General features: G+C 39.0%; 2 protein-coding genes across 2 annotated transcripts in view; one reads left to right on the forward strand and one right to left on the reverse strand.

Annotated features, from left to right (window-relative positions):
• CNGA1 (cyclic nucleotide gated channel subunit alpha 1) overlaps positions 1-11,171 on the reverse strand; it is a 51,978-nt gene extending 40,807 nt beyond the window's left edge. The window contains exons 1-2 of the mRNA XM_032633298.1: positions 3,264-11,171; positions 2,359-3,060 (exon numbers count right to left, since the gene is read on the reverse strand). Of these exons, the coding sequence (XP_032489189.1) occupies positions 2,359-2,863 (505 nt within the window). The 5' untranslated portion in view covers positions 2,864-3,060; positions 3,264-11,171. The remainder of the gene's footprint in view (positions 1-2,358; positions 3,061-3,263) is intronic.
• On the forward strand, positions 2,615-25,688 carry NIPAL1 (NIPA like domain containing 1). The gene is made up of 6 exons (XM_032633299.1): positions 2,615-2,731; positions 11,165-11,431; positions 15,942-15,998; positions 19,775-19,865; positions 21,472-21,632; positions 22,147-25,688. Exons 1-6 carry the CDS (start codon positions 2,686-2,688, stop codon positions 22,764-22,766), a joined length of 1,242 nt encoding a protein of 413 aa, XP_032489190.1. The 5' UTR covers positions 2,615-2,685; the 3' UTR covers positions 22,767-25,688.
• The last annotated feature ends 659 nt before the right edge of the window (positions 25,689-26,347 follow it).

Genomic DNA, 26,347 nt, shown 5'->3' on the forward strand with positions numbered 1-26,347 from the left:
TGAGTCTTTAATCCAACTACATCAATAATTACAAAATATGTAATCAGACTATAAAGGCTAATTAAAAGCAAAGATTGTCAGCTTGGTTAGAAAAGTAAAATGTAACTATATTTCATTTCAAAGAAATAAGTTTTAAATACAAAGATAAGTTAGAAGTAAAGGGGCAGAAAAAGGTATAACATAAATTCTAATAATAAAACAGTTGGTTTTAGCTAAATTAATATCAAAGTAAATTCAAATCAAAAAGTATTACTAAAAAATAAACAGGGACGTTTAATAATGATAAAAATGTAAATTCATTAAGAAGACACAATAATCCTACTTGTATATGCACCTAATGACAAAGCTCCAAAAATTCATGAAGCAAAAACTGACAGCACTAAATTTATAGTCAAAATCAAATTACAGGTGATCTTAATACTTCTTTCTTAGCAACTGATAGAACAAATTTCAAAATTGGTAATAAACTGGATTTTGAGCTACCAGTTTAACCTAATTGACATTTATAAAACATTATACCCAACAACTACAGAATACACATTCTTTTCAATTTCACTTGGAACATTCTCCAAGATAGAGCATATGCTGGGCCATGAACCAAATCACAATAAATTTCAAAGGACTGTTATTATACAGAATATATTCTGTGTGAAAATCAGAATTAAATTATAAATCAATAACAGAAGGATATCTGGAAAATCACCAAATATTTGGAAATCAAGTAACACATTCCTAAATAACACATGCACCGAAGAAAAAAATCACAAGGAAAATTTTTAAATGTTTTTAACTAAATGATAATAACAACACATCAAAATTTGAACACCCAAAGTCATCTAGGAATAGGCAGTGAAAGAAAATACATTATAAAGGTTTTCAAGGCAACATTTTAAATGGGAGGACAATGACCTTAAATAGGCTTAAATACTTTTTCTGAGTGTTTTTCTCTTTATTTGCAGAACTAAAAGAGAAGAACTACATAAAAGTTCCTCCTACCTAAGACAGACCTTAATAAGAAACTAGAATTCGATTTTTATTAAAAAAAAAACCTCAAAGGTACATTTTTAGTTTTTTTTTTAATATCCAATTAGCAAATGGGTTAAGAGCACAGACTCTGAAGCCTTAGTTAACATCCCAGCTCCACCACTCACTAGCTATGTGTCCATAGGCAAGTTACTGAATCCCTCTGTGCCTCCCTTTCCTCAACTGTAAAGTGGGGATTAATGATAATATCTATCAGTATGATAATTTTAAAAGTAAATATTTATAAAGTGCTTAGAATAATGTTTGCCCATATAAATGTTATATATGTGCCAGTTAAATAAATAAGTAATAAATAAATACTTTGGATCACTGTCTACAATCATCACCAATCTTTGATAAAGGTAAAATTTTCATGTCTGATGTCTAAACCAAACGTTTAAACAGAAATCTAAGCTTTAAGGTTTGTTATCCAAATTGGGCATAAATCTCCCTCCCTTCCAACTTTCACCTATTCCCCTTCCCATGCTATTCCTTCTCCACCAAGCCAATCACCTGTGAAAGTGTGTGCCTTGTATTGCTTTGTTCACTGATCTTAACTCTTCACTCAGCCTAAGAACAAAAAAAGCAAGATTGAGGCCTCTGCTGTGAAACTCCTAGGTAACAAAGTTAATAGCACTGCTTATGATTATCTAAGGCAAAGGCAAGATAAGCAGACAAGGGTATTTCCTTCAGTGCTGAAGCCCCAGAGCACAGAGGCACCCCATTCCTGTGGTGAGGGTTTTAGCAGGAATTATACCGTGTTGCATAATAACCGGCTACCAAGTCTTCCACTGAATAGTTAGTTAAATCATTTAATCTCACTCTTTTCCTCTGATCTTTCATCTGTAAACTAGGGGTTAATAGACTATGTTGTGAGATATAATGAGTTAATACATATAAAGTGCCTACATATGCACGGTAAAGCAAGAATATCATAAACATTAGCTATTATTATTTGGTAGGAATTAGTCGTTTCAGTTTCAGCATTGCCTTTCCTTTAGGGTTTATTGCAATAACTATATGACTTAGGAAAGGGGTGTATTGAAGGCGGGAGTTTGAAACCGAGGGACCGCAGGAGAAGCTGATACTAGCACAAAACGGCAAGGTCTATTGTCAAGCCCTGAGAATAAACTTTAGCATGGTAATCAGAGCAGAATCCCAGTGGCCACAACTTCCCTACAAAGCCGCAAACACACAAAGCAGGGCGCTCAGAATCCAAAGGCAGGAGACATCCCGACCCGGAGAAGCCAGACGGGGCCTCAGCACAGACTTTTACGCCGCTAAATTCCCAAGGGGTTGGCTCGGTGGCCTCCACGCTCCGAGAGACGCCTTTACCCTGTAAAGTGTGTCTGTGCTTCTGTACTGCTTGGCTCCCGCAGTGGTCCCGCGTGGCGGTCGGCGCTCCCACCTGCCACACCACTATCCCCGGACCGCAGCCGCAGCCAGCGCGACAAGAGAGAGCACCCAAGCCTCGGACCTCGGGGGCGGGGCTTGCGCGGAGGCCCCACCCCGCCGTCCCCATTGGCTGAGGCTGACCGGGGCCGGGGTCAACGCGCTCCAGTCCGAGACCCCGCAGCTCCACCCCAACGCTGATCCAAGCGGAGGGGAAGCACAGGTGGGTGAGGAGCGAGCTTCTGTGCCCGGGAAGCCTCGTCGGGGGCCATGGGGGGACAGGTGAGGCTACCACCCGGAGAGCCCTGCCGAGAAGGTGAGTGTCTGCCCAGAGCCGGAGGATCTGGCGTTCAGGTGGCGATGAGAGCGGGCGGGCGGTCCCGGGTACTTGTGGAGTCCAGAAAGGGATACGCCGACTCTTCACGCACTCATTCACGCATTTATTCATTCAGTCATTCCGCCAGTCAGACGGTCAACAAGTATTTATCGGTGCCTACAATATGCCAGACTCTGTGGGGATGCCTGAGTCGAACAAGACATACGTGGTTCCCACCCTGGTCCGGAAGAGAGATCCATGTAAAATACGGAGAGCTGAGTGTCGTGACTGAGTAATCAGGGTGCTGTAGGAAGACTCGCAAGTCTCATCTGAAAAAGACGCTTCCACTGACTCGGACTCACTTCCAGAGTCCGTGGTCGACGTCACCCAGTGGGCAGAGGGCGTGCCCGCGGACCGGACAGGAGTCCTGTCTTGCGTCCAGCGCTGGCTTGGCGAGGGTCAAACACGGTGCAGGGTCAGGCGCCCTGGACCACCCCCCGCCCCACCCCCCGGGGGAGGGCTCTGAACAAACCTGGGCTGCCCACCTCTCTCCTCCTCCATTGTGATGAAAACGCCTCCAACCCCAGTACCCTCGCGTCTGACTCGCTGTGAAGTCACTTCTTGGCTGCTTAAGGCGAGAGCAGGACAGAGGAAGAGACCGGGAACTAGGTGCACTCATTTAGGTTTCTCACTGCTTTCTAGTCTGGGGTTTCAGCCGCCCCCTGCGTCGTGTAAACTCTTAGGGCGCCACCCCTTGCCCTGTGCCAGGTGTTTATAACACTCGCAGGCTTTCTACAGTCTCAATACCAAAGGCGCGCGTGAGTCCGGATAAAAGTAGGGGCACGGCTGCGGCGGCAGGGAGTGGGCGCGGGCGGACAGTGTGTATCATATGAAATGACAGTTTTCAATTTTTACAGAGTCCAGAGAAAAGCAGATTTCTATTTTACCCGGTAAGGATGTAAAGAGGGAGGGGGCAGTGAGAGGCGTGGCAAGAACTATCTTTCCAAAATTGCTGGCAACTTCCCCGGGTTTTCTCTTCTCTTGGCTCTCCCAGTTTATTCCTTGATGCGGAGAGTTGTTGTTTTAAGGGGGGAAAAGGCAGTGAACCAGTCAAAACTGTGCCACCAAGAGAAAGAAGGGACACAGAGAAAGAAAAATACCTGAACAATTCACAAACTATTCAGAAGTTGAGGTTTTGGAAGTGGTTACTAAGACAGCTGGATCTAGAATTATTTCCTAGACAATCAGTCAGTCATTCTTTGTCTAAAGAATTCCTAAACTAGTAAGTCAGACTGTTACTAACACGTCCACCCTTGTTTACTCAAGGATCTGTAAGTAAGGAGGATGTGTGAATTACATCCACTTGTTTGAATTTAGGGATGATTTTCCTGCTTTGCTCATGCATTAAGTTCCAACAAGAAATATTCAAGCTCCATGCTTAATACCTGGGGTTAATTAACTGTGGTAATTAATTAGGTGGGATGCTAGTGGGAAAGACTTGAGAGAAATCAGAATCCTTCTTATCAGTAGTGGGAAGAGATTAGGCTTTGGCACCAGTCTTCTCAGCTATGACGGCCTCCTTGTCTTTCTTCATCTGTAAATTGGGAATAATTCCTACAGTTTAGAGTTTGAGGAATAGATGCAGATGGGATTACACATGAAGCACACACTTCAGAGCCTGACATGGAGTAAAGGCTCCATTTTTCATTTGTTCATTTATTCAAATGACAAGAGTCCCATGTGCCAGACATTGGCCTAAGTTCTAGAATAGAGGGATTTGCAAGACAATCTGGTCCTAGACAGTCTGGGTCTAGAGGCCCAGATAATTGGTTTTCATAATTAGCAATCCAACCAAGCACAAAATTATTTGAGCCTTTGTTTTTTTCTGTAGGTGTCCATCCCCATTCTCTGGCCTCTTGGATGCAGTGGTATACATTAATAATTCTGAGATTTTACTCGTTAAAAAAAAATCCATATTATAAACATTTCTCAAAATTCCACCAAATGAACATAACTTTTATCAGCAGGACAAGCTGCATTTTCTATGTAAACTACAGCTTCTTTTATGTTACACTAAAAAAGATTTTCTCCAGATTTTTACAAGACGATTAAAAGCAGAAGTTGTTTTTTCAGCCTTCTGTAGATTTCCTAAGTGCTGAAATTCAAGTGGTTTAAGGTATTAAAAATTCTTCACTAAAGGTTGTTCAAAAAGCAATATATTATTACTTGCAGCAGTTTATGTAGGAAATCTGATGGTCAACAGTCCTCATAGAGTATTTGACCTCCAAAAACACTGATAGTGGGACAATCTTGTTTAGAGATACAAATTTTTAACTTTTTAAAAAATCAACAGTATATGCTCAAATTTATTTGGGTTACTTGAAATAATGTGCTTCTTGCCCAGCCCTATCAGAGTTCATATGTAGATATATCTGCTAAATATATCTGCTTGATTTCCAAATTTACTCAAACTTATTTCTCATTCTTATCTGCTCCAAATTTGCTCTAAATTATTTCTCATTCCTATTCTACTCCCCTTATTCCTGTTTTTCTGTTCATTTTCTCACTAAAATTGTCAGTTTCCATGAGAACAGAGACCTGTTTACCTGTCTTGTTGATCACTGTCTCACCAGTTCTTAGAACAAGACCCTGGCACACAGGAAGTGCTCAATAAGAATTGTTAAGTGTTGCATGAATGTATACTTAGCATGGTGCCTTGCATGGTAGGTGTTCAACAACTGATTTGTTGGGTGAATAAATAAAAGTGATATATGGATATACGATGTTATTACAAAGCCATAATTAAGCTGTAAGAGGAAGTCTGTTTGGTTGGCAGTATTAAATTGTATGATGGAAAGTGAGAAATTCCTTTAGATTGGAAAGGCAGAGAAGGCCTTTCTAAGAAAGTGAGAGCTCAGTGAAGAGGAGTTAGGCATGCCAGCCACTACTGGCACTACGTAACAAGTAAAGGCTACTTAAAAGCTTTAAGGTGAGAAGGAATTTAGCCTATGAAAGGAAGAGGGGAAAAAATTAGGGAATGAGGTTACAGAGAACGCTGGAGGCCAGGATTCTGTAGGCCCTTGTAGACTGTGGTGGGGATTTTGGATTTTTTCTGAATGAAAAGGGAAGCCATTACAGAATTTTGCAAGGAGAAATGACAAGATTGGACCTACTTATCTAAAAGCTCATTTCACCTGAGCTTGTCCCCTGCTACTCTTTGACCTTATCTCATACCATCTCCCTTCTCTCACCAGCCAGCCTGGCTGGTGCAGTTCCTCCCACCCCCTCAAGCAAATTCCCAAGTCTGGGTGTTTGCATTTACGCTTAGCAGAGAGGTTTTTCCATTCAATGCTGTTTTTTTAAAAAAAATACTCCTTCATGCGGCTTTTACTGCTTTCCATGGCACTCAACATATTCTGTAGTTATTAGTTCACTTGTTTATTCCCCCCCCATTAGAATGAATGTAATAGAGCAGGAATTTTATTTTACTCACTTTTGTAACCCCAGCTTCTAAAAAATGCCTGACAGATAATAGATACTCAATAAATATATATTGAATCAAAGAATGAAAAAGACAACCAGTGTTTTTTCAGAGAATGAGAGAGAGAGAAAGAGTAATGCAATGTAATGTCAGAGGTGAGCAAGCTTTAGAGCATGTAAAGCTTTTTTTTTTAAGTCCAGGATTAGGAATCTAGACTTTGTTTTAACTGCCATGAAAAATCATGGGGAATTAAGCAGGGGAGTGATATAATCTGATTCACACTGGCTGATACTTGGAGAACAAATTGTAGGAGACATGAGAGATTTCATTCACTCTTTCCTTTGCTAATATAAATAGGCAGGTGTATCAGTCACCTATTGCTGTATAACACACAACCCAAAACCCAAAGGCTGAAAGCAACAATCATATATCCTTGCTTATGTGTCTGTAGGCCAGCTGATGGTTGACTAATCTAGACTGGGTACACCTGGGTGTCTCTGCATCAGGCTACATACCCACCTGGGTTTGGCTCCTTAATGTGGGATGAGCTTAGGTCTGCTCCATATGTTTTCATTCTGGGATCAAGCTGAAGGGGCAGCAGCTGCTCAGGGAAGCTCTATTCCTGAAAAGTACAGAGGTGCAAGAGTAAAGCCAACCATAATACAAGGTGGTAGACCCAACCATGTAAGTATATTTGAACCCTCTCCTTATATCACCTCTGCTGATGTCCCATTGGCCACCAATTCACTTCCAGCTGACATCAAGGGAAGAATACTCTGCCCTCGTCGGGAGGGGTAAGGAAGTGACTAATTGCTGAATAATAATCCAAACTAACTGGTAGAATGGATGGTGAGACAATGATTTTCTCAAATTGGAAATATCTTTCAGTGATTAAAAATGTAGTTTTATATAGTCACTGATTTCTCAGAAACCAAGATACTGATACCCTATTCCATGTAATAATTGGACTATATATATTATTATTCTCTGTAGACAAATAGGACTTGAAAAAATTAAAGCATTTCATCTTTGTATAAACAATAATAAATTTTAACTGACTTTACTTGTACTTTATGTTTTTACTTTTCTGAAATAGAAAGAATAGTAGCCTGGGAATTGCGTTACCTGGCCCTGTTTGGGCAGTTACATGACTTTGGCAAGTCACTTAATATCTTGGCATCAGTTTCTTTAAAATGTCTTCCAGTTACAAGTGCCTATGAATTTAGAGCTGGTCCATCAGCAATATTTATGAGCTACCAGGATTATAAGTAAATTACTCTGGGAACCAAGATAGCTTATGATGAAACCACAAAATTAAGGAAGGGGTCTTTAGAATCATTAAGTCCAACTCCTTCATTTTAGAGATGAAGAAGAAACCAAGAGTGATGACTCAACTTGCCCAAAATTATAGATAATTTGTAATGGAGCTAAAGGTGGGAAAAGGCATATAATCCTATAGAAAATTTAACTTTGTTTTAAAATTTTTAAGTTGTGTGTGTCTGTAAGGAAACATTCACACCCGTACATAGAAGATACATATTAAGTTGAATCATATGAAACTGCTATTTATGTAGGGTCAAAAATTGTCAAATATCATCAATTTCATTTGGTTTAACATAATTGAGAACATTAGCACCGTTTGTAAAAGCAAAAACACTGTAAATTATCCAATGTCCACCAACTATAAAATAGAAAAATTAATGGTGAGATAGTCATGCAGTGGAATTCTATAGAACTGTGGGGGAAAAACCAAACCTTACAGCCAGAACATCAAGATTGATAAATCTCAAAAACAAGCAAGTCACCAAAGAATACATACTATATGATTACATTTTTAGAAGGTGCAAAAAGAGGCAAATGAAACACTTTATTATTTAAAGATATAATCTTATAGGGGAAATCATTTTTTTAAAGAAAAGGAATATTAGACAGAAAATCAGGACAGTTGAAACCACACGGCTTGCGGAATCTTAGTTCCACCATCCGTGAAAGCGCTGAGCCCTAACCACTGGACCACAAGGGAATTCCCAAGTTGTTATTTCTTAAAATGGGTGGTTGACACATTGGTGTGTATTGAATTATTTTTTTCTTTATAACTGACATATATTTCCTAAATCTTAATTATCCAATATTTAGAACAATATATAATAACATCAAAGAAGTTACAACACCATGCTGTTTGCTGACAGGAGTGTAAATTGGTACAGACACGTGAGAGGGTTATTGACAGTGTCTATTAAAATGAAAAATAAAGGGGAATTCCCTGGTGATCTAGTGGTTAGGACTCCGAGCTTTCAGTGACGAGGGCTTGAGTTCAATCCCTGGTCAGGGAACTAAGATCCCACAAGCCCGGGCAATGTGGCCAAAAACAATAATAATAATAAAATGAAAAATGAGTAATGTAATAAATTTTCTGTGTTGAAGAAGGTTTGGATTAAACTCTGGAGAATTACTTTGCTTACTAGAAACATAAGAAGCCACCTCTGATTTTGAGATATCTCTAATTCCTCTGAAACCTTCCAAAGTCCCTGCCCACACGTTCTGCTTCATCCATCTCTCCCCTCCTGCCCAGCACCACTCCACACCCACCAACCTGCCAGTCACTCCCTCCTTCAGTCATACCTGCTGTGGGCTCCCTCCTTAATATGCTCCCCAAACATAAAACAATTTAAGTTCTAAGGTCAGTAACTAGATAAGATTTTTATTACTTTTTCCTGCCATAAAACTTGCAGCATTGGGACTTCCCTGGTGGTTCAGTGGTTAAGAATCCGCCTGCCAATGCAGCGGACACAGGTTTGATCCCTGGTCCAGAAAGATCCCACATGCCGCAGAGCAACTAAGCCCGTGCACCACAACTACTGGGCCTGAGCTCTAGAGCCTGCGAGCCACAACTACTGAGCCTGAGCACCACAAATACTGAAGTCCGTGCGCCTAGAGTCCGTGCTCCACAAGAGAAGCCACCGCAATGAGAAGCCCGCGCACCGCAATTGAGAGTAGCCCCCACTTGCCACAACTAGAGAAAGCCTGTGTGCAGCAACAAAGACCCAACACAGCCAAAAAAAATAATTAAAAAAATTTTTAAGTTAAAAAAATTTGTTTTTGTTTAAAAAATTTTTTAACTTAAAAAAATACCTTGCAACATTAATGTCCGCTTACAATGAGAACTTATAAAAGGCAACAAAACTTATTTGCACCCCCTTATCACCTTCTGCCTCCACACCCCCTAAAATGTTGGAAACATTTTGCTGTGTCAACAGCTCAGAAAGAATATTGTTTGATTGGAATGAGGTCCACCCACACTGTTTCCAGAGATAAAGTTTTGGAATGGTTATGTTAACTACATAGTAAGTGACACTAATGCAGCCATGGAATTTACTGGACAGTCAAGTCAGATGTTTTCCCAAGAATTCACGCAATCAAAATTCTTACTACCAAATATTACTTTGCACTCTTAAGGGTTGGATGAGATGAACAGTGCCTGGGACAGATTGCTAGATGCTAGCTTATGTGAAAATTTGCAGCAATTCTTACTAAAACAACCAGCCTGAACAATTCCTCAGTTACCATAGAATATCCCTGAAGTAATATAATTCTCTTTGGAATATTTAGAAGTTTTGTCCCAGAATTTATCCTGTATCACAGGATCAAAGTTGGTTCATTTTCAAATTACAGAGATAAATGAAATAGTAATCACGAAAAGATTGAATTCAATTATTTTACCTTTTGCTAGCCCTGAACTTTACGGTTGTTTCTCAACTGTGTATGTGGTAAAATTCACATAACTTCATAATGCTTTGCCCAGGGGGCATAGATCCTGTTTTTAAAGTTTTGTTTCTAAGACATCATTTAGTTGTTCATGTGCCCTCTTAAGATTTTTGAGATGTAAAACTGATTTTCTTTTTTCACTTAATTCTAAAATTGTAGTTGATTAATTTTTCTTTGCCCGTTTTTGTTTAAGGTAAGTCATGCTAGGGAAATATGCCTTTTAAATGGAAAAAAAAAAGTTGAGAAGATGGTCAGAAAACCTAGTCACGGTGTCACCTTGTTTGCAGCTTTTTGAGTGGAGAATAGATTATAAAAAGTTTCTTAGTGTAAAATGTTTTTATTCTGTGTTTTAGTATTTAGCCTCAAAAAAAAAAAAAAAGAAAGGCACTTAATAATGGGTCTGGTTCAGTGGATTTACATGCTCATTTGAATCCTATTCAGGAAAAAAAAAAAACCTCCTGATATTTAATTCATTTGGCTATTAGATGCTTTTTTTTTTAAGGAGGAAGTGAGTTAGTAGACCTGCAAAATTATTCTTTTTAGGAAAGTGGTCCAGAAAACTAAACCCGCTTTTAAACATGTTTTCTGAAATGAACAATTCGTACCCCACCAAGTGGGATAGCTCAGTTTCCTGTAACATGGTGATTTCTAGACCCACAGGGTTGCTCTGCCCTTTTCCACCTTCAGTCGCCATATATGCTGCTGCTTTCCCGGAGACACACTGATGGCGTGAAGAAGAGAAGTGGACATTGTAGGGCTGTGATGAACCGCTGAGCGCAAGCCGGGTCTGAACAGCTCCACGCTGCTCCAGCTGGAGCAGAGAACTGAGTACTGCTAGATCTTCCATCTTATGAGAGGAATCCAGACTTTCACGTGACGTCTCGCATGTTTGCATGATAACAGCTCAACAACTTTGCAGACATTTTTTTTTTTTTTTAAACATCTTTATTGGGGTATAATTGCTTTACAATGGTGTGTTAGTTTCTCTTTGCAGACATTTTGAAGAACCTGTGTGAGCCCAGCTGAACCTGTGAGCCCGTGGACCACGTGCTGGAGACCGCCCATCGGGCAGTAAAAAAACAGTGTGTCAGTACTGCCCACTCAAGTTTCTCTTTCTTGGAGAAAGAAAATAAAGATTAGTGTGTCTCCCTTTTGTCGGTTGACATTTCCCTCTTTCCCTTTTCCAGGCTACGTGCTGTCTCTGATCTGTCCGAATGCCTCCCAGGCTTGGTGTGAGATCACACGTGTGTCACAGCTGCTGGCTTCTCCTGTCCTCTACAGGGACCTGAATTCCAGCATAACCAACTGCAGCATTTCTGCAAATGCAGAGAACAAATACAGTCTTTATGTAGGCCTGGTACTGGCAATAAGTTCCAGTATTTTTATTGGCTCCAGTTTCATCTTGAAAAAAAAGGGCCTCTTACAACTGGCCAACAGGGGAGTTACTAGAGCTGGTAAGAAATGGATGCAACTAACGAATCCAAGTTTCTAACTGCAGAAACCATCCTACTGTAAGACCACGGTGCTACAGGAACAACGTTTCACCGTCTCTGTCTTCGCCCCTATTCCTGTTCTTAGCAACTGTTCTCAGCAGTTTCCAGGATTGAGCCAGTTGTGTCTCCTTTAGGATGAGACTAAAATGCAAGAGGTTTGGGGTGTGGGATGAGCTCTTCTTTCATAGCCTTAGTCTGAGATTCCAGGATTTAGTCAGATCAGGCCACTCCCCTGATTAAAACACATCAGTGGCTTTTCTTTGCACTCAGAGTAAATTCCAAACATCCTTGCACAGTCTCTGACCTCACCTGCTGCCTAAAATGGCCTGTGCTACCTCTCCAGCTTCATCTTCAGCCTCCTTCACTATCGTGTGCTTTTCTCTGGCTCCTGGAATGTACCGAGTTCTCTCCCACCTCGGGGTCTTTTCCTTTGTCTGCAGCTCTCTTCTGCCTGACTGTCATTTAGCTGACTCATCCTTCAGACTTCAGCTAAACTATCACCCCTGCAGAAAGCCCTTCCTCGACCATCCTCTCTGGGGAGGTTTCACTCACCTCTACCCCAGCTGTTCTCTATCACTGCACTAAGGGTTTCCTTCATTGTACTTGGAATAACTTGTCATTGTACATTAATAGTCTATTTACTTGTTGTCAACAGGCTTACTTGTTTATTGATAGTATATTCACAAGAGCAGGGACGTACCCTAGCATAGGGGTTGGCATCCAATAAGTATTGTCAAATCAGTAAATGGATTACAGTAGAGTTAGGTTACTATTTGTAGTGACATTTCAGAAGCTGGGTAGCTCTGCTTGGCTATCCTTCATTAACCATGAGTTTTCTATTCATTCTTATCAAGAATAATGTCCTAAAAGAGTTAAATATCTTTCTAAGGTTCATAGGGGAAAATAAACGGCTATGAATTGTGCAAACAAGTTTATAAAAGAGTACTATTGAGGGGACATTGATAAAACAGTTTGGCATTAACAAAGATAGACAAAATAATAAAAGATAATTGAAAACTTATATAAGTACATACAGCAATTTAATATACAATTTTTAAAAGTGGCATTTCAATCCACTGGAGAAAGGATTAATTATTCAATCAAAAGTACTGAGACAACTGGCAAAAGCTAGAGGAGAAAAATGTGAGAGCTTTACTTTATACCATTTGGTAAAATAGATTCCTCATAGTTTAGAGTTAAATTTAAAATGAAATAATTTTTTTATAAAAACCTAAAAGAAAGTCTTCCTAAGCGTAAAGATAAAGGAAGAAACAATTCTATATAAAGGAAGAGATTATCTGGATTGACCCCCCCCAAAAAAAAATCCTATATAAAAACACCTTTAACTGAAACTAAAAAGGAAATGACATGTGGGGAAAATTTTCAAACTATATGACAAAGGGTAGTTAAGTCACAATATACAAAGAGTGACTATAGTCGATAAGAAAAAGATAGGTACCTAACAGAAAAAAGGCAAAACACATAAACAAGGAACTCACAGAATAAGAATTGTAAGTGGCCAATAAACATACCTAAGTAAATGTTACTTCACTAGTACCCAAAGATATACCAACTATATAACACTGAACTCCTGGGTTTTACCTCCTATTTTAACAATATTTGGTTTTTCTTTAAAAAATAATGCCCTATGTTGGTAAGGGAATTTGGGAAATAAATAGCCCTCTCAAACATTGGTGGAAGCAATATAAATGGGTACAAACTTTCCTGAGAGCAATTTGGGAAAGCTTAAAAATGTTAATATCTTAAAATCTTATAATTCTACCTCTAGGAGTTTGTCTTCAGAAGTGAACGAAGCTACAGTACTATAATCAAAACAGTGTTGTATTGGCACAAAAACAGACATATAGATCAGTGGAACAGAATAGAGAGTCCAGAAGTAAACCCACACACCTACGGTCAATTAATCTACAACAGAGGAAGCAAGAATATACAATGGAGAAAAGACAGTGTCTTCAACAAGTGGCGATGGGAAAGCTGGACAGCTACACGTAAATCAATGAAATTAGAATACTTCTTCACACCATATACAAAAATAAACTCAAAATGGTTGAAAGAGCTAAATATAAGATGTGACACCATAAAACTCCTAGAAGAGAACATAGACAAAACATGCTTGGACATAAATCGTGGCAATATTTTTAGATCAGTCTCCCAAAGCAAAAGAAATAAAAGCAAAAATAAACAAACAGGACCTAATCAAACTGAAAGCTTTTGCACAGCAAAGAAAACCACCAAAAAACTAAAAAGACAACCTATGTAATGGGAGAAAATATTTGCAAACGATGTAACCAATGAGGGGTTAATATCCAAAATATACAAATGCTAGTACAACTCAATATCAAAAAAACAACCCGATCAAAAAATGGACAGAAGATCTAAATAGACATTTCTTAAAAGAAGACATACAGATGGTCAATAGGCACATGAAAAGATGCTCAGCATTGCTAATTATTAGAGAAATGCAAAGCAAAACTACAATGAGGTATCATCTCACACTGGTCAGAATGGCTATCATCAAAAAGGTCTACAAATAAGAAATGCTGGAGAGGGTGTGGAGAAAAGGGAACCCTCCTCCACTGCTGGTGGGAATGTAAATTGGTACAGCCACTGTGGAAAACAGTATAGAGTTTCCTTAAAGAAAAATAGAGCTACTATATGATCCAGCAATCCCACTCCTGGGCATATTTTCAAAAAAGACGAAAACTCTAATTTGAAAAGATACATGCACCCCAATGTTCAAAGCAGCACTATTGACAATAGCCAAGACATGGAAACAACCCAGGTGCCCATCAACAGATGACTGGATTAAAAAGATGGGGTATATAAATACAATGGAATATTACTCAGCCATAAAAATAAATGAAATCTTACCATTTACAGCAACATGGATGAACCTAGAGAATATTATACTAAGTGAAGTAAGTCAGACAAAGACAAATATATGAAATCACTTAGATGTGGAATCTATAAAATAATACAAATGAATATATATACAAAAGAGAAACAGACTCACAGACACAGAAAACGAACACATATATATTATATATACATACGTATATATATATATATATATATATATATATGGTCTCATACAGGTTAAATTAATAATAATAATATATAATAGACCAGATTTTAGACTATTCAATCATTAAGGGCTGAGAAAGTATTTGTTCTATTAAGTTTTTTTAAAACAGCATATGAAATCATATATTAATTTTCCAGTTTGGTTATTTGCAAATTTTGTAAGGAGAAAATCATAAATAAACATGGTTAACTGCTTTGCAACATAATCCTCACAGCTAACGTATCCTTTTTAGCTTAACTATAACAAAATCAGATAGGTCAAGTTCACAGCGTTAAGTATATTAAAATTGGTGAGAAAATTGCAATTTCTAAAACAATCATAACAATGACTTAAGCTCACAAATTAAAGAGTGGGAAGATAACTCTCTGAATATCTTAGGAAAGGTTTTTGTCCTTTTCAGTAGACTAGACAAATTCAATTTCATGGTGCCAAGGTAGAGAATAAGTAGAATCCAGCTGGCCAATGCTGGCTATTCTCTCATTGACTATCCAAAATCTCAAAGGCTCTTATGTCAACCATCTTCATCCCTTTGAGGTCCTCCTTAGGTACCAACCTAATTTATGATTTATGTCTTTAATTTTTTAACTGTGGCTGAAACAAAGTATTTAGGGCTTATAATATGCTATGTCCATATCTGAATGGCATAAATATAGTGTGGACAAAAAATATAACCTGCCATATCAGTAAACAAATGGTGTTGCCAACATCAAGCCATTAGCCACTGCAGCCACCAGCAGACAGTGCATCCTGAGGGCGTTCAGGATGGAGAAAACAGGATACTGGCCCTAGATAGTTAAAAGTGCATATCAAAGGAATGATTTCAATGAACCCAGACCCTTGCACCTTCCCATACCTAGAAAAGTGCTAAATTCATTTTCTTGAATTAATGGTAATCTTTTGATGTTCCAAATACCTGTTTTGTTTGTTTGTTGTTTTTGCAAAAACTCCTATATATCCTGGCTCCTCCCTTACTCATTCAGGGCAGTTGCTCAGAGCTGTCTGAGAGGCTGCCTCCTGGGCTTAAGTCCTCAGCAAGTCCACCGAATAAAGCATAATTCTCAACTTTCAGGTTGCGCATTTCTTTTCAGTAGACAGTAGTAACCTGATGACTAAATAAAATTTTCCTGCAGATGAAAAAACTGACTTTGTGTAGAAATCAAAGACAATATAAAAAAAGCTTTAGAAGATTTCTAAATGGAAGATTTACTGGAAATGACCAAGTAAATAAGCTAAAGATGAGATATACTGACCAGGCCTTAAGCCTTGTGTTTTCCAACCATACTCCGGTACCTTTTGTAGAAGTTAATTCCTCAAACCCTCTTCCTCCACTTTAGAACTTAATTTCTATTTGTATCATTTTCCTAGGACAAGGTGGATATTCTTACCTCAAGGAATGGCTCTGGTGGGCAGGATTACTCTCAAGTAAGTCCTTAATGCCGAGAATAGTGTTTGCTTGTGAAATGATAAAGTACATGCAATTGTTCAAATTGATTAATTTAGCTAAGTGTTAAGGATGGCATTTAAGTCTAGATTTGTGTGGGCATAATGTCTTACATATAAAATAAATTACATGTATTTAGAATTAAGTTTTACTCTTTCTTCCCCCCACCTGCACATTCTCAATACTGTTTTGGAATGCAAGTAAAAAAGTTATTGTCTGGAATCTTATATTTTATCACAAACTTCTCCTTCTCTTGTATTTTATTCCCCATAACAATTGAGGAAAATGCTTCCCTCCCACATTTTCCCAGCTCCTAATTCAATATGCGACTGTTCTCGCTGCATAGAGTAGGTACACTTTCCTGGCCAGGACCAAAATATGGATAAATGAAAGTCCCCTTGGACTGCTTAGCTCTGAACAAATGGAGAGAAGATGAAGGTTGCCAGCACTCTCCTTCCTCCTAGACTTGCCCTGAGGATTAAATGAGACTCTGTATGAGGTGAAAGCACTGTCTAAACGCTATTGTGATGTCCAGTAAGAAGGCAGTGTATCACCCTCAGGCACTTTTGCAGATTTATATCTCCCTCCTAACTCCTCTGAACTTTCTCAAATCCCAAGCCTAAAACTTCCAGGGAAAGGACCTCATAAATTGTAGTTTCACACTACTTCCAGCCATCTCTGCAGCCAAAAGCCTTAAAACTTCCAGTGATTTTCTTGTACTAAGTAAGACATTTCAGTATTTTTGAGATCCTGTTACAAGAAAGAATTGGATAACTTTTCTTTAATAAATGGTGGTATCTAAAAGGCGTGTTACCTGAAAACTGGGTTCATCTCTTGATGGGTGTCAAAAGACACAACCAAGTCAGAGGTTGGGAGAAGGAAGGATTTATTACTTGCAGCAAGTAAGGGGAACACTGGGGATCTTTCCCAAAGCAGTGTCTTCCCAAACAGCAAAACTAGGAAAGTTTTAAGCTAAAAGTACATGCATATTCATGAAGGGGCTTGAGCAGAGGAGCATTCAGCATAGAACTGGGGCAGAGGTTGACAAAATCCAAGCATTAACTGATGGAAGTCACGAGGGTCAGAAAAGGTCAACATGAGGACCTCCCTGTGGCGCAGTGGTTAAGAATCCACTGGCCAATGCAGGGGACATGGGTTCGAGCCCTGGTCCAGGAAGATCCCACATGCTGCGGAGCAACTAAGCTCGTGTGCCACAACTACTGAACCTGCACTCTAGAGCCTGCAAACCACAACTACTGAAGCCCACGCGCCCTAGAGCCCACACACCGCAACTACTGAGCCCACACGCTGCATCTACTGAAGCCCGTGTGCTCTAGGGCCCGTGTGCCACAACTACTGAGCCCACGTGCTGCAACTACTGAAGCCTGCGCACCCAGAGACCATGTTCCGCAACAAGAGAAGCCACCAAGAAGCCCATGCACTGCAATGAAGAGTAGCACCCGCTCGCCGCAATTAGAGAAAGCCTGCACACGGCAACGAAGACCCCACACAGCCAAAAAAATTTTTTTTTAATTTAATAATAATTATAATACCTTAAAAAATCTTCTAAAAATAAGTGTTATATATGCTGGGGAAGCACTATGGTTCAATTAAGAAAAAAAGAAAAAGAAAAGGTCAGCATCATCGTCCCTTGGGTTCAAGTTGATCTGGTGGTTGAGGGGACTTAAATTCTACAAAATAGGTCAAGGAAGTACTTCAGGCTAATCTTTACCATTGAAACAGAACTGCGAGTCTTTACAACTGATTTATAATCTTTGCTGTTGTTACTCCTCTTGCCTGATAACAGTTTGTTCCTTTGTTCCCTTAAGATCATTAATTACTGAGACTTGTTTGAGGGCAAGCATTGTGGCCAGGCTTAGATCAAAAATGGCTTAGTCCTAAAATGGCTTCTCTTATGTCAAAAAGCTGTATCTGGTTCTTTTCTCCCGGGATCCCATACCCTATCTGCTTACAGGATGGTAAATAAAAATAATTTAAATTTGTATAGCTTTTTCAGCTTTTAAGGTGTTTTCACATCTGTTTTCTTACTTCATTTGAGTAAATGTTGTCAGGGACTGTGCTGGGAAGATTCCAAATAAATATTTGGATGATTCTTTCTCCTTTTCTCTCTCTCTCTGTCTGTCGTATCTCTCCACCCTCTACCCACACAATAGAATGAAAGTAGAAGGAGAATATTATATGGCTATGTTTGTAATTTTAGTCTCACCATGCACAAAGTTTCTGCCAGTATTGAAGAGTGAAAAGCACAAGTCTTCAACGTCAGAGATTTTATCTAGTGACAAGCATACAGTACTTCAATTATGAAATCAGTATTTTCCTGGAAAGCTGTCTGTAATGATAAAAATATAAATAATGAAGTATTCAAGAAAACACGTCGATGAAGAAAATTAATCAGTCGATCTAAGAAAAAAATGGCAAGTTTTATTCACACTGAACTGAGGATTATAACCCGGGAACAGCCTCTCAGAAACAGAACTGCTCCGCCTGTTAGAGATCAAAGCACAGTTATAAGTTCTTGAGACAGGGGGCATTAAATGCCATCTAATGGACAGTTTACACAATCCAGAGCTGCACTTACAAAGAGAGTAGTGGGCCCTCACGAGATTAAGAAGGAAGGTCATCTCCTAAGGAGGTCTGGTTAATGCAGACGTACAACACACACTAAACGGGAGGGAGGAGGCCCAGATGGGCCAAAAAAGAAAATTATGTTTACATTTTTCTCATCTTGCCATAAAGTATGAATTTCATTTCATTACTTACTATTCTGAGAAAACTACCACTGTTGCTCTGAAGGGAGCAGTCTCCTACCGTTCTGTACGTTTCTATTTATTTTATGATATTTTAAAGCTGATTACTCCTGTAGATTTGGCTGGGGCTGGGGTCGGGCTTGGGGGGTGGAGTGGATAGCAGCCAGAGGGAAAAAGAAAATGGGTGCTGGTGTCTTTTATCTGTTCCAGGAGCTCTCTCTACAGTGTGTCTGCTTGGCGCAGTTTACAGCGTGAAATACTACATTCTGTGGGCAAGCATTCAGTTGTGACCCATGAGAATAATTTGGCCCCAATTCAAGGGCGCAACTCTTAGAAAGATTTTCCCTCACTCTAGAAGTTAATTGCATCACACTATCTTATGGAAGCCTGGAGTTCCTCAGATAAAGATTCCAGGAGCATGTTGTTAGGACTTTCAAAGAGCTGCTTGGATATCCTTGAGCTACTGAGATACTGTTACTTACATGTAGATCATCTGCAATCCAGAGGTGCCTGACTACACAGGCCCGTGGTAGGCATCTCTGCCTATCCCCTGCCTAGACTGTATGTACATCTCTAGAAAGCGTTCTAATTTTACAAGCTGCTTTATTGTTAATTTGCATAGCAGTAGGTATTCTTGAGCAAACAATCATTCTTACTTACTCCAAAGCTACCTCTTCTAGATTTCATCAGGGTGACCAAACATGTTTCTGGTTCTAAAGTAACTAAAAACGTTATTGAAGGTCATTTAAAATAGATATTCCTCTGTCGCCATTTTTTGCATTCATTGAGTTTGCATCACCAGGTAGTTACAGTTTATCCTTTTAATACCAAACCTTCCCCACCTTCCCTAAAAGAAGTTAAATTATTCCTTTTCATTAGATATATGAGTGTCTGTGGGATAAAAGAGGACTGCTTTGCATGCGTCAGTTGTTTTTCTCATAGGATCAATAAGCCTGTCTTTTATATTAATACTGCTGCTTGCTTTCCAGTGGGAGCAGGCGAGGCTGCGAATTTTGCAGCTTATGCTTTCGCACCTGCCACCCTGGTCACCCCACTGGGCGCTCTGAGTGTTCTCATAAGGTACGTAAGCAATAAGGAACTTGGCTTCTGAGGGGTTTTAATACCATGATAAACTGAACCCACAAGAAACAGATTACGAAGCATACCTCAAAACAGAATTTTGAAAATCACAAAACTAATGTGAGAAGACTATACAATAAATAGCAGGAGAAATAGGAAATAGATGGTCTTCCCGCAAAACCCAGAGTAATTGTGCGTTTTCCTTGTGACGATTCAGTGGAGCCAAGCAGATTTTTTTCCCCTCTCACCTGAACAAATTACCGCAGCCCTTTTTAATGCTTTCTGTTGTCATAGTGGCTAATGACCGTAGTTGTCAGAGGACTTTACAAAGCATGGTGTTCGGGTTAAATTTCAACTTTCACTAAAACTTGCATTGTCTGCTGGATACTTCTGTTTGGAGATATCTTAGTTTCTTTTAGTACTGGAAACAGGAATCATATTCCTGTCAATAAAAAGTGGATCTAATATTTCTGAGTTGGTCTTTATTATGATTCCAAATGAATGTATTCCATGAACTCTTTTATTTTGTAACTAAGCAACTGTTTTGTTTGCTGTCTTTTTCTTTTCCTTTTATCTCCATTATTACCAACCTCTAGAAGAAAGCTTATGACTAAGGCTACCCACTTCTTTTCACCGTCTTTGTAGGATTGTTGTGAGAAGTAAGTGAGTCCATACAGAAAGCACTAGAACACTGGCTACTAGTGAATGGTAGATATCGGTAGTAGCACTTTTTGCTGAGGCTGCCGTCCTCATCAGTGGCCACATGAGGGTGACTCTCAGAAAGCACTTGGTAATTGACCATAGTCTTGGGTGCAAATGGATACTGATAATGCCCTGGTGGGAGTGCCAGGGCATCAGGAGAAGGGGCCACAGTGGACCTACTGGTTGAGCCGCAGGATGGCATCTGTGTCCATGGTGGTGCCAACCTAGAACTTCCTGAGGCCATGGCAACAAGGTAGTGGGAGCAGTGAATAGGTGAAAGTATCAGAGCAATAGCAGCCGGTAAGGAAATATTTTAATATTTTGACAACCCATATGGTTGTACTTGTGTGTACCAGGTAACTATTGGCCCTGAGCAGAGTAATTCTTCTTTAGGTATATATCGTTCTTTGAAGCTTTCCTGAGCACACATGTTCTAAATGTGTCATGCCAGTAAGATGTAAAAGTTCTTCCATTTTGTTTGGCTTTATAGGAGAAAATGGGGAAATTCAAAATGAATTAAGTGGGACCTCTTAGAAGGTCATGGGAAGATGACAGGTATATAGAATGCCTGTTATAACTTTTTAACTATAAAAGCAATTAAGCAGACTTGATTAATTACTTGTATTTTTCTAGATACAAATTTAGTAATATATAACGAACTTCACACACAGAAAGGAAGGAAGGGAGGGAGGGAGGGAGGGAAGGAAGGAAGGGAGGGAGGGAGGGAGGGAAGGAAGGAAGGAAGGAAGGAAGCCAGCCAACCAGGGTTTTCAGTGTCACATAGCATATTCCAATCAGTTGACTGGGATACAGACTGGTGCGCACCGCAGTGCGATGTCTGAGCTGCCATGGAATCCAAAGGTAACTGAACAAGAGTGATTTTTTTTTTTTCTTCTTCCAACAGTGCACTGTTGTCTTCCTATTTTTTAAATGAGCACTTGAACATTCATGGGAAAATAGGCTGCATATTAAGTATATTGGGGTCAACTGTGATGGTTATCCATGCCCCACAAGAAGAGGAAGTTGCTTCTCTGCATGAAATGGAAATGAAATTGAGAGACCCAGGTCTGTGATTCAACCAAAAGAAACACTTACTCAAATTCTGCTCCACTTTCTCTTCTCATCAAATGAATTGGTAATAATATTGTAAGAGGCTTCCTAGAAGCCTAGTTGTGGGTTGAGGTACAGTACAGTTTGACCGAGTGATACAAGTCTTCTGAAAATGTGGCACCCATGCTTCCCCTCCACAAAATGAAAGGAAGAGATGGGGTTAGAAAAGGGAAAAGACTTATACTCCAACCCAAACTTTCACATCTTTCTCCCTCTGAAAATAAAAAGTCAATCAGACAATACCTGCTGTACCTCACAGTGTTGTCTGTGAGGTTCAAATGATATGTCTGTGAAAGTCCATTGCGAAATATTGAGCCATGCAGTAAAATGTTGTTGCTCCTGTTTTTTTATTTAGTCTCATGTCTCTTCCTAAAACACCTAGGCTCCTAATCTCATGACTAACAAGATTTCAAAAAGATTTGATCCTATTAGCATTTTCTGAAGTCTAATTCTTTTCTCCTCCTAACAGGATTTATCTCCTTTGCTGTGATCATAACTGTGATCTCCTTGGTGCTGATTTTGATTGTAGCTCCCAAGAAAGGACAGACCAATATATTGGTCTACATTTCAATCTGTTCATTGATTGGAGCATTTTCAGTTTCTTCTGTCAAGGGCCTGGGAATTGCCATCAAGGAACTACTGGAATGGAAGCCCATTTATAAGCATCCCCTGGTCTTTGTTTTGCTGGCTGTACTCGTGCTTTCAGTGACAACACAGATTAACTATCTCAACAAGGCACTGGACACCTTTAACACATCTCTTGTGACTCCCATTTATTATGTGTTCTTCACTTCCATGGTAGTAACTTGCTCCGCCATCTTATTCCAAGAATGGTATGGCATGAATGCTGGAGATATCATCGGGACTTTGAGTGGGTTCTTCACCATTATCAATGGCATCTTCCTTCTACATGCTTTTAAAAACACTGACATTACCTGGAGTGATCTGACATCCACCACTCAGAAAGAAGTCCTCTCTCTGAATGGCAATGAAGACAAATACGTCTTACTAGAGAATGTAGAATGTTCAGCCCCAGGATTTGAAGATGACATTACCTTGTTTAGCAGGACTGATGATCAAAGTCGCTAGAAACCCTGAACTTTAACCGCTAAGAGACACTTGGAGAGGAGAAGGAATACCTGATTCTTGGAACAACTATTAGGAAAGCTGGCATTTTTAAAGTTCTAACTAATAATTTAGACATGAGGCCAAAGAAAAATGCCTTTATTTTTGGCCATCAAATTTGAAAATCAGGGCTTCCCTGGTGGTGCAGTGGTTGAGAGTCCGCCTGCCGATGCAGGGGACACGGGTTCGTGCCCCGGTCTGGGAAGATCCCACATGCCGCGGAGCGGCTGGGCCCGTGAGCCATGGCCGCTGAGCCTGCGCGTCCGGAGCCTGTGCTCCGCGACGGGAGGGGCCACAGCAGTGAGAGGCCCGCGTACCGCAAAAAAAAAAAAAAAAAAAAAAAAAAAAAAAAATTGAAAATCAAAGTTTTGATCCTCCTCCAGAAGGCTTCTGCTGTTTTTCATTTCTGCAAACTTGAAATATTCCCTAAGCATGAAAGAAGTCAGAGTTGGATACCTCTCAAAATGATCTCTTTCTTCTGGTCACAATATGTTTGGTTCTGCCAGGTGGCTCTTCATTTCTTTGGCCTCTATTCTTAGTCTCTCAGTAATTCACAGGTAAACACAACTGTGTGCTGATAAGCAGAATATCAGTCACCATTCTCTAATGAGTCATAGTTTCAAATTATTAAAACTGAGAAGCGAGATCACTGATGCCTCCCACCTTCTACAACTTCCTTCTTTCTAAACTAGGTAGCTAACGGGTAGAGTGTTAAAGAAAAAAATAGCCATGTTGGAAATCTGCTGCTTGGTGGGCTAGAATGTGTAAGACACACACGCCTATGAAGGGCTTATAAATTGTAACTTATTGAGGAGTTTGAGGAGAATAGGAAGGCAAGTTAACTTCTTAGAAAACTCAGGGAATACTACAGGAAAATACCTTTTTCTTTTAAAGCCTACATAAAATTTTCCTATCTCACTCCAGGTGCGTGGCAGGAGTAACATTTTTGGTGGTCTCTACCGTTTATGGATCGATTAATCCATTAATCTTTTCTCATTGATTTAATGGAAAAGAAATTAGCTATCTTATTTCTAGACTAATTTATTCCTCTCAAAAAAAATCCTAACCAAAACATTATGACATTAAAAACAAACAAAAACTCTTCAGGTTGACTGGATTATTCTCTTCTAATGTCAAATGTTATTAGTTTTGTTTGTTTGTAATCTACCTCAAGTCTATTCTGGGTAATAATAGTAGATTCTTTTCTTCAGAATTCTATTAAAGTGACTTTAGCATTTCCCCAGTTCGGTTGAACTGTGATTGATTTTCACGGTGATGACCTGAGATGATTGCAAAGCCCTAAAGTGCTGGCATAGTCTCTTTGGCATAGTTTAGTGTTGAGTGCAATTCAGGGCATTCTAAACTTTTGAAAATTGATAATCTGTGGAAGATTCACGGGTTGATACCGTAGGTCAACTATGTTTACTGTGTTGATTGCTGTTAATTGTATATCAGATATATAAGCTACGAACACAAGTTTGTACAAAAAGTATTCTCTCAAAAAGTAGTGTCTGAAAGTTGTAGAAATTCTTTTAAGTTTCTCTTTTTCTGTTGAAAACTCTGTTGATTTCTCCAGGACACCTTCTTGGTGAGGAAATTAATAGCATCCAACCTGAGGTTGGGGTAGTCCTCCACTCGACTGTATCTTAGTGTCAGATATTTCTTCAACGTCACCTGTTGACAAAGCTTTGCCCTTGGTATATTGTGCCCAGGTTAAAGGTTCTTGTAACACAAGAACCCATGTGTACACTGGGTTGGAAAATGAACTGGTGTTGACACATACACCCAGGAGAAAGTCTGAGAAAGAGCTAATGAGCTGAAATCTGTTGAGAAACAATGAAACATTTGAAAAACTCTAAAAATCTCTGGTGGGCATATGCATTGAAAAACTAAAATGTTGCAAATCCGAAACCCAGAGTACTTTTTCCCAAATAGGAAGATGTTGTCTAAGGAGGAATAAAATGCTGGATCCCTGTATTGAGACTAACTGTGTTAGTCTTAACTGGTAGTCTCATATGTATATATTTTAATATGTATACTTTATCTCACATAGATACCTTAAGATTTATTATGTGAATATCTGTACACATGTCATTAAGGATCACAAAGCTGTCCTCACACAGCCAAATGGAAAGCTTTTCCTAATTCTATAAACATAATAGTTTCATTTTATTTTTCAACTTACAATTTTATTCTTAGGTCAGTGGTTAATGATTTTATTTCTAGTTCAGATTTCAGAATGTTCATAAAACCCTCGATTTGGCAACATGCAATTAAATTAACATTTTTGTTTTAAGAGTACGAAATCAAATACATATATGTGGAAAGCACCCACATCATGCCTGATATTGAGGCATTTAATACAATTTAGTTCTCTTTGAATCAACATTTTAATTCTCATAGTCTCAGTACTATATAGGTAAGGACCATTAGTTGCTAGTTTTCATATATTCTTTTTCTTTTTTCAATTTGTGTTACCTTAGTTCATTTTTAATAATCCGAGTGAAAATGAATTCCATTAGTATACTATCTCAACAATACAAAATGATTCTGACAAAAATATTTTATTTTTCCTAATAAAACCAAACTAAATGCAATCTTCACATTCCAACAAAACTTTGTGGAAAAGTACTTTATATGAATATATATGAACTATTTTCAAATGTTTCAAAAAACTATGATCATGAAATTTTCTATTTTTCAAATGTTTATAAATACTGTTCATTTTAGGAAGTTTACAACTTTTAAACTAATGTTTCTGTATGTTTTTCATTTGCAATCAAATAATGTGGTTTAATTATGCTTGTTGGAGTTCAGTTTTGAGTTTCTTGAAGTTAAGCTTACGTAAAGGCAAAAATACTCCTTGAAATTAAAAAGAAAATTCTGAGGTTTAAAAAAAAATCTGCACTTTGTTTAATGCTTTGTCATTTTCCTTGAAATTAAAATCTGTTTTAGAAAAAGGCTCTCCACAAAACCATCTCCTGAACAAAAGGTAGGAGACACTATCTTATCTTTTGATAATTTAATTGAACAGTCGGTGTAATGAAATCTCCCCTCAGTTCAGAAATTTAAAAGAAAAAGGAGGAGGAGGAGAAAAAAGCATTATAACAATATTTGGTAGCATTGCATTACATGAAAATTTACATTTGCAAACCCTCAGCAAATTTCCTTCTAGCCCCATTAGAACTCAGTATTGAGCACATCACCATGACTTTATCAGTTTTCCCTGTTCTGATTTGAATTCATGTTTGAGAATAACTCCCTCAGTTGTTTCTATGGAAGTGAATTGTCTAGGGTACAGAAGGCCTCTTTCTTACCTGTGTCTGTTTTGTAAATGAACAGAAATAATTTGCAATTCCCTAAGTCGCACAGTTACTTAGGATCAGAATGAGGACCCAAATCCAAGTCCCTCAAACCTCCCAGACTACCCACTCCACGGAATGTAGGCACGTCTAAGGAGGCCTTGGTGGAGCACATCTCAGCAGAGTTAGAATGAACGACAGCTTCCCCCAGCAAGCTGTGTTAGTGTACACCAAACATTTCAG

The sequence above is a fragment of the Phocoena sinus genome, chromosome 5, assembly GCF_008692025.1.
Source record: "Phocoena sinus isolate mPhoSin1 chromosome 5, mPhoSin1.pri, whole genome shotgun sequence".
Classification (NCBI taxonomy): Eukaryota; Metazoa; Chordata; class Mammalia; order Artiodactyla; family Phocoenidae; genus Phocoena; species Phocoena sinus.